This window comes from Leptosomus discolor, chromosome 5 (genome assembly GCF_034619465.1).
Source record: "Leptosomus discolor isolate bLepDis1 chromosome 5, bLepDis1.hap2, whole genome shotgun sequence".
Lineage (NCBI taxonomy): Eukaryota > Metazoa > Chordata > Aves > Leptosomiformes > Leptosomidae > Leptosomus > Leptosomus discolor.
Window position 1 is genome coordinate 34,985,306 of NC_141395.1, and position 13,337 is coordinate 34,998,642.

General features: G+C 38.9%; 1 protein-coding gene across 1 annotated transcript; it reads left to right on the forward strand.

Annotated features, from left to right (window-relative positions):
- Positions 1 to 332: 332 nt before the first annotated feature.
- MSTN (myostatin) lies at positions 333 to 6,056 on the forward strand. The gene is made up of 3 exons (XM_009948963.2): positions 333 to 705; positions 2,857 to 3,230; positions 5,676 to 6,056. The coding sequence occupies exons 1-3, from the start codon at positions 333 to 335 to the stop codon at positions 6,054 to 6,056; spliced, it is 1,128 nt and encodes a 375-aa protein (XP_009947265.1).
- The last annotated feature ends 7,281 nt before the right edge of the window (positions 6,057 to 13,337 follow it).

A 13,337-nucleotide genomic window follows, 5' to 3' on the forward strand; every position in this document is an offset into this window, starting at 1 on the left:
CGAAGACATATCCTCTACGAAGGACCCAGATAAATCAGTTCACCCTTGGCTGTAACTAAATGCTGTCTAGTGACTTCTGATTGACAGGGCTTTACCCTCTGACAGCCAGATTCATTGTTGGGACAGCAACCAATCATCGGGTTTGACGACACGAGCCTAATCAAAGTTGGAGTATAAAAAGCCCCCTTGGAATATATAAGGTACACCAGTGTGGCAAGCTGTCTCTCAGATTGCATTTGCTTTCACGGATCTGTTTAGTACTGAAAGGGAAAGGGGGAGGGAAAAAAAAAAAAAAAAAAGAAAGGGAAAAGCGCTGCACTGCATGCGAGATCATGCAAAAGCTAGTGATCTATGTTTATATTTACCTGTTCATGCTGATTTCAGTTGATCCGGTGGCTCTTGATGACAGTAGTCAGCCCACAGAGAATGCTGAAAAAGATGGACTGTGCAATGCTTGTACGTGGAGACAGAATACAAAATCTTCCAGAATAGAAGCCATAAAAATTCAAATCCTCAGCAAACTGCGTCTGGAACAAGCTCCTAACATTAGCAGGGATGTTATTAAACAACTTTTACCCAAAGCTCCTCCACTACAGGAACTGATTGATCAGTATGACGTCCAGAGAGACGACAGTAGCGATGGCTCTTTGGAAGATGATGACTATCATGCCACCACCGAAACGATTATCACAATGCCTACGGAGTGTAAGTAACTCTGCTGCTTTCGCCTCCCACCGCTCCTCCGAGAGAGTTGTCTCCCTGCTGTAGAGCCACGCAACTCCTCCTCGGGCTCTCCCAACAGGCTGCTGGCTGAGGTCTGCTAGAGGGAGGGAGGAGAGCGTTATTTCTAAAGAATTTGAGCCAGGTTCAAATGACCGTGTTGCGATCCTTTGTTTTACTGTTCAGTTTTCGGCTCCTTATAACGTGTGTGTCCTGTAGCACTTAGGATTTGCCCATTGCTTTAGAAAGCAAAGGGAGATCTGCAGTTTAGTTGACTTTGTTATCTGCAGTACTCGGGGCATTTACTATCACAAATATAAAGTACAGGTGCAGCTAATGAGATAACTATATTTTTCTGAGGGAGGTTTCACTGGCCAGTATTTTTAGGAGCAACAGAAATCAGCAGAAATACAGCTTAGAGCACTAGACCTACCTAACTGCAACATGTTATACAGCAAGTGCAAGCATAGAGTTAAATTCTTGCTTCTTTGCTGATCCCATAAACTAGCACCACCTACCTCTGAGTTAAAACTATATATTTAAAGCAAATATGTGTGTAACAGATTTAAATGTTAAAATGTCCATGCTATAGCAATCAGCTCCAGTAGTCGTGCCAAAGAGGAATGAAGGCATTTACTGAATGAGCAGATTCTGAGTTATCTTCTGAGTGCTAAACATCTGCTATGGCTCCTATCAAGTATCTTTTGCACAGCTAATACTATGGTATCCTATGTTCTTCATCAGCTAAAGTATTTGGCTATGGCAGCTGTTTTTTTAAATAACACTTATAAATATGATGTCAAAAAGGAAAAAGATGACAGGACATATAAGGCATGGTAGCAGTTACAGATATCGTTACAATACATGTACTAGAATAATATCAGCTGCTCTAGGCGGCTAAAAATGTACTCATCAATGAAAAAGCAATTTTATCTGTAACATTTTCAACTTATTAATTAATAAGATGTGTACTAAATGGCAATTTATTACTGCAGCCTTATCACAAAGTTGAGGTCTGCCAGCAGTTTTATTCCAGCCTGTTACTGCCAAGGCTTTATAACAATTTTTAATTAAACTGTTATATAATTACAGTGACCAAAGAAAAGTCATTGTACTTCATTGATCCGAGTTAATTTCCTACTTTTTATAAAAAGCCCTTGCACTATTTTAAACGCACTAAAAAGACAGGTATCTTAAGTAGTGAGATTTAAGAATGTCAAAGCCCTGCACCATTTAAGATTAGCATTACCCATTTTATCCTGGCATGGAAAGATATTGCCGTGACTAGGTATGACAGCTGCATCATAGGCTACAGGAAGGAGGAACGCAGCACTGCACGTGACTTTCCTATAATATTGTTCAAATGAAAACAAAATGATCTTTAGATTCTCTTGATTATTTTGTTTTCCCATTAAGAAAAGAAATTAACCTCTTCACGTAGTTGGCCCATGGCTGCCTCTGTTTGTGTGATGTGCAGCACGCTGAGGATATTTAGTAAATTAGAAATAGCTAGAATACCACACACATATTGAGTCGGCTTATGCAGGTGCTATTCTGTGTGCTTCGTGAAGGTCTTCAGGAGACGACTCACAGAAGTGAGTTGGTAGTAGTCCCTGTGAAGTGGAATAGGCTGTCCCCTCTCCCCAGGTAATTTTTGTTTGGGAAAGAGGCTTTTTTGCAGTTGTACAGGGCAGCCCACAGCACTGGTACCACTGGCCAGAACCCCGAGTACGCCAAGGACCGCAGAGGTCCTCCACAGCATGCATCTTCTCATGACTGCCCATCATTTCAGCCTGTGCTCTGCTTAGCCTATGGAGCACAGGCACCAATGAGAATTATTTAGCAAACAATTAGCCAAACCTCATTTTAGCCTGTTTACAAAATGATTGTTGGTTCCTTGTCACATGATTTAATTTTTAGGGGACAGCATAATGATTTTGTTGATATCCATTACATTTGCTATAGAGCATAAACCACAGCAAATTAATTAAGTTAAATCCACTTTGTTACTGGTACTGCTTATAACATATTGTAAGACTTCCTATATGGTCTGGAAAAAAAAAAAAGATCGGGTTTATATATGCATATTTCTTTTTGTTCGCTGTTCAGTAATCTGTTCTTTCCATTCATTTATAGCTGATTTTCTTGTACAAATGGAGGGAAAACCAAAATGTTGCTTCTTTAAGTTTAGCTCTAAAATACAATATAACAAAGTAGTAAAAGCACAATTGTGGATATACTTGAGGCAAGTCCAAAAACCTACAACAGTGTTTGTGCAGATACTGAGACTTATTAAGCCCATGAAAGATGGTACAAGATACACTGGAATTCGATCTTTGAAACTTGACATGAACCCAGGCACTGGTATTTGGCAGAGTATTGACGTGAAGACAGTGTTGCAAAATTGGCTCAAACAGCCTGAATCCAATTTAGGCATCGAAATAAAAGCTTTTGATGAGAATGGACGAGATCTTGCTGTAACTTTCCCAGGACCGGGTGAAGATGGATTGGTAAGTTTATTTAGAAAAATTTAATGTTCAAATATCTTGCATTTTATTGGAAAGCATTTAAGTTGTGTTTTAAGGGTAAAATGGGAGCATTGTTTAGGGAATAGAAGATAAAAGTTCTGTACATCCAAAATTGTGTATAGTTCAGAACTGTATATAGGAATGGAAGATAAAAGTTCTGTATATCCAAAAGTTCTTCCATTCTTTGCTCTCTGATCATGTCAAAATCAATAGCATTCCTGTGCCTCTGTTTCCCTATTTGAAAAATTGAGACAAATTACAGTACTCCTGTTGAGAGACATTAACTAGAAAATGTTTTGGTGGTTACTGATGGATGGTACTATCAAAGGAACATTGTTTTCAAATTTGAGAGCAAATTTTTCTTAATAAGCAGTTGTTGTACATAAAGCTAAAACAATAGTCGTTAGATTCTTCCATTGATAGGAAAATTTCCTCCGATACTGCTGAGAAAGCGAGGGAGTTTCTCCCTACTCTGTATGCATATCTTTTCTATTAACAACAGCAAGAATTACCTGTGTTTATGAAGATTAGAAAGATCTTCTTCATAATGTTATGTTCTGTACCTTTCAGTATGTGATAAAGTGCATCATTCCACCTATTAGAAATGTTTGAATAGAGAAATTCTGCTCAATACAATAAATGAGTCACAATGATGAGAAAGAGCGTAAAATAACTATCTGGTTTCTGTTTGTAAGTATAGACGAACAAATTAAACCTGAAGCGTAGCAGTTAAACTACAGCATTTTCTTTGTTATTTGTTTCTGCAAATCACCAATCATTTACACCCTATAAAAATTCCTGAACCTGTCACAGCTGAAACAATCACAACCAAGAAATCCCTCATTTTGAATAAAATGTAAAAAATACTATTTTACTTTTACTTCTATGCAGTAGATCAATCTATCATAAAATCGTTTAGGTTGGTAAAGACCTTTAAGATCATTGAGTCCAACTGTATATATGTAGCTATGTAACATTTAACTTCATAGTAGTATAATGCAGTTAAAAGAACTTCAAGGCAAAACACTGTGATATCTTAATTGTAGATCCAGCATAGATGTGCATCTCCCATACTTGAAACAGACCAGCTGGATATCATGATAAGGAACGTCCTCACCACCTCCATCCATTCAAATACCCGATGCTATGTTTTCACACACGTGGGTAACCCATGGTTATCATCATCCATAAAAACAAACCTATGCAGCAGCAGGGCAGGGTTAGATGCATAGCTGATAATGGGAGAGGAAACTCCTCTTCCCTCTGGCTCCTCTCCAGCAGCTCTTGGTATGGGGATGCTCCTCTAACCAAGCCCCTCCCCATATCATTTACCTTTGGGAGGAGCATCTCCAGCAGCTGGACAGCTTGCAGCCGTCAAGGCGGGTGCCTTGGAAGGGACAAACCCACGTAACAAAGTCAGCCGAGCTGTTATTTACTCCTAAGCAATGTTCTTCCTTCATGGGACAGCCCAGTCAGTGCCAAACCAACACACAGGGCTGAAATCAGTGCATGGAAGGGAGGAAACTTTGGGAACTTTTTCAAACCGGTGATTGTGAAGGTTGCCATTTCTTCTCAGTTGGTGACCGTGAAAACACACCTTTGGTAGGAGGCACGTGGCTCGGATATCTGCCAAAAGTATATTGCTGGCCACAGGGCTCTTTCAGGAGTCAAAATATTAGCTGCTCCTCCAAATACAGGACAGCAAATTCAGCCCTCTGGCAGAGGGAAAAGCTGCGAAGTACAAGTAACCTGTGCTACCAAGTGAAATACTAACTTCTACTACCATTGCAGTCATTCAAGCACCACAGCACGTACAGACCAAATTTTGTCCTTCTTGGTCTGGTCAAGAAGCCTTCCTTGATGTCCAGAAAGCCTGAACTCTACACGATTTTAATGAAGGGAATTTCAGAAGGACTCACCAAAGGGAGACCAACACGAGTTGGTCCTGCCCTTTAAACGTTTTTGGAGTTACTTGTTTTCTTTTGGGAACTCTTCTATAGAAAAAAAAAAAAGTAGCTCTTATTATGGAGTTTAAAACAGACAAAACCCACATCAAAAGTAAAAATTCAGCATCCTCCAAATTTCTGAAACATCCTTGTAGCAGTTAACAGGAATGATGCTAGCACTGAGATATTGGTGATTTCAGGAACAGATACTCAGGAATTAAAGGTCTTTATAGAGAAACAGCAGGGAAATGCTGGTCATCAGCATGAATAATGCTGGTCATCAGCATGAAAATCAGCTCAGGAATAATCCTTGAGCAGAGATCAACCATAGCAGAGATTTGCAGGAGGACAACGTTTTGTTTCCAAACACGATTTGGGAATATTAATTGGATACATCTATGTCTGAAATATTATTTGTATGTTTTTGCCGAACAGAGGCTTACCTCAGTAATGCTTCCAATTCCTTCTCCTCTCCTCACAGAACCCATTTTTAGAGGTCAGAGTTACAGACACACCAAAACGGTCCCGCAGAGATTTTGGCCTCGACTGCGATGAGCACTCAACAGAATCCCGATGTTGTCGCTACCCACTGACAGTGGATTTCGAAGCTTTTGGATGGGACTGGATTATCGCACCTAAAAGATACAAAGCAAATTACTGCTCCGGAGAATGTGAATTTGTGTTTTTACAAAAATACCCGCACACTCACCTCGTACACCAAGCAAACCCCAGAGGTTCAGCAGGCCCCTGCTGCACGCCCACCAAGATGTCCCCCATAAACATGCTGTACTTCAACGGGAAAGAACAAATAATATACGGCAAGATACCGGCCATGGTAGTAGATCGCTGCGGGTGCTCATGAGATCATCGTTAGATCCACCACTTCATAAATTGTGGAAGCTACCAAAAAAAAAAGTTATACCCCCACATCAGTCTTTGAAACTGTGAAGTTACGTACGCTAGGCATTGCCGACATCCTGTATCTGTATGATAGGCTATCGTACAGATTTAGTGCAGCACCAGCTACAGAATGTGAACTAAAGGACAATATATTTACCTGACGGCTGGCTTTGAGCCAGTGAAACAGAAAAGCTACGATCAAAATCACAGGATTTAACACATGAAGTTCTTACATCGTGAGGGAATCAATATTCTGTCATTCAGACGTAAATTTATATGCAGGTTTCAGTACATGTTGGTAATCAAAAGCAAGCTCCTTCTCATCTGAGGATGGAAGGAGTGGGCTTTTAAGTCCATTTCTTCACAGCTTCACTTAATATTGTATTTACAGTAAAATATATACTGGTAACATATACACCACTACACAATACCACCAAAATCATCCTTAAACACTTGAATATATAGTGCAGAATTGTGAAATGTATCAGATGAAATTCCACATAAATGGAGAAATCCTGAAATTAGGGATGGCGTAGTGTATTTAGTGTGTTTCCATTCCTTTTTCTCATTAGTATGCTAGTAATCAATGGCAATGGTGCTACGTAAGCAGGCTGAGTGAATAGAAAGATAGTTATCTAAGTGAAAGAATTTAGACTAATAATGAATTTGCCCTATCCTCAGGTACACTATTCAACATTCGCTAGAAATAGATATTTTTTAATGAAAGGGAGTAGTTTTCTATACGTAGCAAAACAAAAGGCAGCAGAGAAGTCTGACATTCAAGCCGTAATCCCACATCATAACCTGCCTTTGCAACATTACCGTTTGCACTATGATAAACCAATACAAATAGTTGGTTGCTACAGATATTGTTTAAAAAACCACTTTGATTTAACTGACTTGTGTAATATGTATGCATCAATATTTTGTAAATAAATGTTTATTTTTTAATCACTGTTGGTATATGTTCATCACAAGAAAAGAATGACTTTAATCTGTACTTTAGTTTAATAAACAAAAACTAATATTCTCTTCATAATATAATTTCCTGGATTTTAACACAAATAATATGTAGGAACAATGCAACAAAGTAAACCATATGTTGAGAATTATACTGCATTTTATGTTTTTTTACATTGGTATGAGCCATCTGTGATAAATGATGGGTGTTGACACATTTATAAGGTTCTTTGGGTTACTGTTTTTATGGTCATTTTGACCCATAACTGCATTTCCGTACTTTGAATGTTATGCCCATGAATAACAATGATACCACAAAAGATTGCTATTAAATGCATTTTATTATATTTAAAAGTTTGCAGCTAAGTATTACCTTTATTTGAGTAAACATAGTACACGGATTTCCACACAAATTCTGTACATTTTCCTGATAGTACAAAATTGTTAATTTAAATTTTTTAAAAAAATAATCTATTTACTATAAAGTCCATTTCATTTTACATGTGAAATACAACTGATAAAAAGAGGTGTTTGTTAAGACCACACAATCACTGTTAAAACATCTTCATGTTAATATAATACACATTTTTGTTATATTCCAGAATGCAGTTTTTAATTTTCCTTTGTGTAAAACTGCAAAAATGCGTGATTTTCCTTCCCTTCCTCTTTTATACATTTTCTGCCTAGGTGGTAAATATTTTGTATTGAGTTTTCTACTTTTTTTCATTTGTATGTAAGGACATTAAAATTTAAATTTTGAGCAATGAAGTTTGAAACTTAAAAGCAAACAGATTTTCTACAATTTCTTTTGAATGATTAGGAGTTCTGCTAAAGCTGTGCCCGAGCATCAAGCAGATGTTCATATTCTCCTGATGTAGTTCATCAGAGCAGGTCTCTGGGGCCCTTAAATACACTTTCAATTTAGTTTCCCACGAAACACAATCAGCATAAATAAAAGATAACTTAAAAACTCTTGGAATACAGAGTCCTGTTGAAGCCACAAGAAGTAAAAGTACAATGCAAGTCCTTCCTCTCCAAGAACCAAGGCTACAGAATTTAAGGAGAAATCCTAGATTTGTTGAAGTTAACGGCAAAACTTCCACTGGCTTTAAGGGAGATGGACGCTTTGCCCTTTGACTTTTAACTCGTGACATTCAGGCACGAAATAGTACCATCCTGCTCATATGAACTATCAATAGTATCTCTCTGCACAAGGCATACCAAAAGCCTTTTAAACCATTTGGAGACTTCAAGTTAACTTCCATTGTATACTGTGTGGTTAGACCTTCACTAACTTGAATTGGGTCAGTTCAAATAGCAACCCCCGCAGAGATGCAGCAGTATGGATTTTGGAGTTGATAGCAATCAAAATATATTCCCAGTCTGCACCGAAGTCCTGTTATGACACTGGTGTGACTATTTTCACTCATGATCGCTAAGCTAAACCTAATGCAAATTCAGTAACCCCCATATAAGTGACATCATTGGCTGCCTAGCAATAAATGTGCCCTGCACAAATGCGGTGCACAAGTGATGGAATTTTTTTTGCTGGTATCAGTGAAAACAAAAATAAACAAAAACCAAGAAAAGAAAAAAATATGAATTCCCCAAAGCGTCTGCTCCAATCAGTATTCCATCTTGATGTTTGGATAAATTTTATTCCATGGTAATTTTATGCAGTGTATTTCTTTCATATTTTGCCAAACCTGAAATTATTGTAGAGCAGTCCTGGCTCCCATGTTTTTAATTTTGACCTCACATACATGTGGCTACTCAAGGAACACACACTGGGCTTTGCTGTTGTTGATTTTAGCTCCTGAATGATTCATAATGAGTGTGTTTACTGACAATCAGTTTGAGATGTCAATGACTCATTCAATTCTTATTGTTACATCCTTATATTTCCAAGGCTCAGGTCCTAGAGACTTAAGCAGCATCCATGAGTGCTTCGTGTGTCACTCAAATCTCACTGTTATGCTGTGTACCCATAAAGAAGAAAACAGGCAACAAGGGTTGATTTCCAAGAAATAAACTGCCTCATTTCCTTGCCTAGCATCTTAAGAACCCCATAGGAACAACACAGGTAGAATCCAGCTTTCCAAGGCAGCATTCTAGGGCCCCAGGATGCGTGCGCATGCCTGCAACGGGGCAGAGTCTCATCTCAGTTTTGCTTCAGTTCTTTCTCTTGGCTCTACTGCCCAGCTCCTCCACTCCCAACATGAACCAGTCCTTTGCCAGTGCTATTCTACCCCTACCTCTTACCCAGTTCCAGTTACCCTGTGGTTCAAGTAGCACTTCCTCGCCCATTTTTCACAGCATCTCCCACCCCACCACACCTGACCCCCTGTCCATTCCCAGCTCACAGCACTCTCCATGCTCAGCCCCACAGCCCATTTTGCAGGGGGAAGAGCCCCCCTACAGTATTGCCCTTCTGCCTGTTAACCAGATCCAACACATCTTGCTTCTGCTGAATGCTGCGGTTTGGCAGGGAAAACCTTCCAATATGCTCAAATGGAGCCTTGGGGGAATTTAACAGCTGACACAGAAGTCATCACCACTAAAAATATGTGAACTGCAATTTTTCACAGAGGTACTGTTTTGCTAAATATGAGCAGATTTCAAAGGAACAACTGAAGGCCAAGTCCATTCATAGCTTTAGGTAGGTTTTCCTCAATTCTGTAGAGTTTAGGTTTGTTTTTTTGGGGTTGTTCATTGGTGTTTTGCATTTTTTGTAGGTTTTTTTGGGTGGTTTCTTTTTTAATCAGGGAGATTATTGAATTGACTCATTCTTGGACGCAAATGAGCACTTTTGGCTAAATGTCTTAAAAAAGAAATCAGCCTGAGACCAGGCTTGGACAATTCAATCCAAGCAGTTATTATTTTGTTAAAGTTACAGCAAGACAAAGCAGGGTATTATAATATGAAGTACTGGATGAACAAACTTAATAATCAAATGACCCCACTTCCACTTATAAATTTAGTGAATAGCAATTCAAAAAAGTTAGGAAATAGTAGGTTACGGAAGGCACTAACTAGAAGCGTTACATGACAAGTTTATTTCAAAACCACACTGTACCTATGTAATTCAGCAAAAACGTCATGAAGAACATAGTTATCTGTTTTAACTGACCTAGGTTAGCCAGGTGCTTGCACTTTAGCTTCATCCCAACAATGTTATCTACTGCAAGTAGATATCTATACATTGATTTAATACCAAGACACGTGGCAAAGAACCACTCAGTAAATTACTAATACGACTGCATCTGCTTCTCTTTGCAATCTTCCACTGCAAGCAGTGAGACCATAACTCTCCCTTGAAACGTATGTGTAGCACGTTTGAATCCATAAAAATAAGATGTTAACAAGCCCTGGAAACACTAAAGTGCCAATTCTCTCTCCAGTTTAGTTTATAAAAGCCCTGACGAGATCCAAAGGAAGAAGTTAGGGCTACAGGCCAACTTCTGAATTTGAATGGGCAAGAATTACAGCTCTGTTCACTCTTCACTATTTCTAAATAATCACAAAATAAGTGATAGTGCCAGCATCTGCTGAAGCAATCTTGTGGAAAAAAAGCAATGGAGAAATAAAAATGTAGAGTTCATTCAACAGTACTGCGATTAATTACTAGGTGTATTGACAAACTAAGCAGAATCATTCTCTTTGGTGGTTGGACAGGATGAACTTGAGGTACGAAGAACTATTTCAGTAGGTGTTCTACTGTCTTTCAGTACTCCAGAAGTACAGATGACAACAAGCCTTGAACCCCTCTGTAGATGAGGTGTCAAGATCAGCAATGAGCTTTGCAGCATTTTGGGTGTATCTGGCTGACTTTCACCAGCCTTGACCCCTAAGGCTTTCTGAGGCTATGGGAAAGACTGTTCCTTTTCTTCAGAAGCAGACATAACTCACACCACGCATGCTTTCAAAATAGTAGTTTCCAGAGAAAGTAAAACAGCTTAGTGTCCACAAGCCAACCTGCAATGCATCAGTTCTTAACCTAGAGCCTATTTGAACTCTAGATCTAATTATGCATCCAAAAGTAACCAGTGACCCTAAAAGCTACCACCTTTTTTCACCAATAGAACTGTCTTTCACTTACAAGTCAATAACCAAGTTTAATTTCAAACCTGTTGCTTTTCCATTATATTTATCATACTACCTTGAGTCTGTAAAAGTAAAGCCAATCTCTCTTTGAGAGCTGGAAGGATTCAGCTTGAATGAATCCTCCCTGTGGAAAGGCAGAGGGACAAGCCCTGGCTCAGCACCGTCTTTTCTGTTTCTCCTTATGAATGCTGTATGGCCTTTGGGTGAGATCTGGTTAGGATCTCTGGTTAGAAAAGCATAACAATGCTTGCTTTTGGCAGGAAATGCACTTTATGTTCCATGTTTCATCAGTAAAATTAACAAGAGCCCTTAAGGATCATGATGGTAAGGGAAGACCATCTGGGAAAGCATTATGGAGGCATTACTTGGTAGACAGCTTCCACAAAACTTAAAAAAGGCCGTTTGGGAGACAACTGCAACACAAACAGAACGATATACTGAAATCCCGCAAGGTATAATGTTTGTTATAAAGCAGTAGTATGCAAAGGATGGTCTGCTTCTACATATTTCAAGGAACTGAGCATAATCTAAACATTGAGATTTAAAGGACTTAAATAAGGGGTGTAACCAAGACAGCAAGAAAGATTTTATCTTCCCATATCCAGGATGATACTGGAGGCATTTGCTAAACTTTCACTTCTACCATAAGAATGCTTAAACTGAAAAGGTCCGTTTTTTGCTAAGATTAAAAGATGTTTTAAAGCAAATATAATTTAATCATAATCTGTTACATCATAATCTGAATATGTACAATCCAAAAGATAATTACATGTGACTTGGCCAATAGCTTGCAGTTAAGATTATTCAATTCATGAACTCTTCCTGCAGAAATAACAGTCAAAAATTGTTTTTTCCTCATTACATTTTCACTCAGGAGAGAGGCGATTACTTTCCCAACCAAGCATTAGCATTAGGGAGATGGCACTGCAAATTCAATGCCATAAAGCACTCTGAAATAATGTTTTTCTTAAGCATCATACACAACAGCATGCAGAGCAAAGACTTTCTTCACGCTTTAGCATCTGCACCTTTGAATTCGAGGTTTGTTCTGATTTCAAACAGCAATCTGCTCTCCTACTAACATTTTCATCATCATTTTTCACGTTGTTATTCATCAAGTTTGGTAATGCTGACATATGAAACAGCAAAATTGAACACCTGGCTGTCACGCATTATAGCATCAGGTTGCAGCTTTGCCTCGCGCACGGCACCAGGTGGTCGGAGAAGCAGGAGGCACGGCAAACACATGCCTTCAGGCTGAGCTCAGCTGCCTACTGTATGCTGCTACCATGTGGGATAGCGCAGCCTAGGTGCTAGTCCAGGGAAGAAAAAGCCTGTTGCTTCACTGCTGTAGGTGACTCCTACCACAATAGGCTGAAACTTTGCCTGACTAGTTGGCCAGAAGTTTCTGTTCAGTTGCGTTGCTCATCCATCACAGTGTGGAACAACAAATACCATAGGATTCCAGTAACGATCATTGTATGCCCAGAGGTACCAAAGAGCACGGGTGACCCCAACTAACAGCAGCATAACTTTATTGTAATTAAGTATATTTCTTCTAGACAGGAATTATTCTAAAAGGACATTAAAATTGGGCTTTTCCCCAACGCAGATGAATTCCTCTTAAAGTTACATCACAATGTGCAGCCACAGCATCAGAATTTTATACACTGACCTGCAGTCAAACCTCATGGATCTGAGTCCTCACAATGCTATGTATCAGCAGTTACCAACAAACTCAATAAATCGAACTAATAAAATTTATTTAATCTGTTGTCTGATTGTTTTTTCTCCAAAGGCAGTTGTTACCTGGCACCCATTCGGACCATGCATCTCATTTATAGTTATGCCATTTTCCTAGGGAGACAGAGAGGGCAGCTGCCCAAATTATTCTCTTTTGAGGCCACTGTGATGTCTCTAAAATATTCTCAGGCTACTTGCCTCACCTTTTATTTGTTAGCTTTTACATGTGTAACTTGTGGCTTACTCATTTATTAATCTACCCCTTTGTACTGATATCTTTTAATTTTGGTTTTCCAGCATCTTATCAAAACTGGAAATACTATCAAAGCATCCTCACAGAATTATCTTCTGATTTCTATGAGCACGTTACCCTTCTTGTTCCCAAACAACTCTCTCAACTTGCCTTATCAACCAACTCAGATCTAGACTCAAGCTC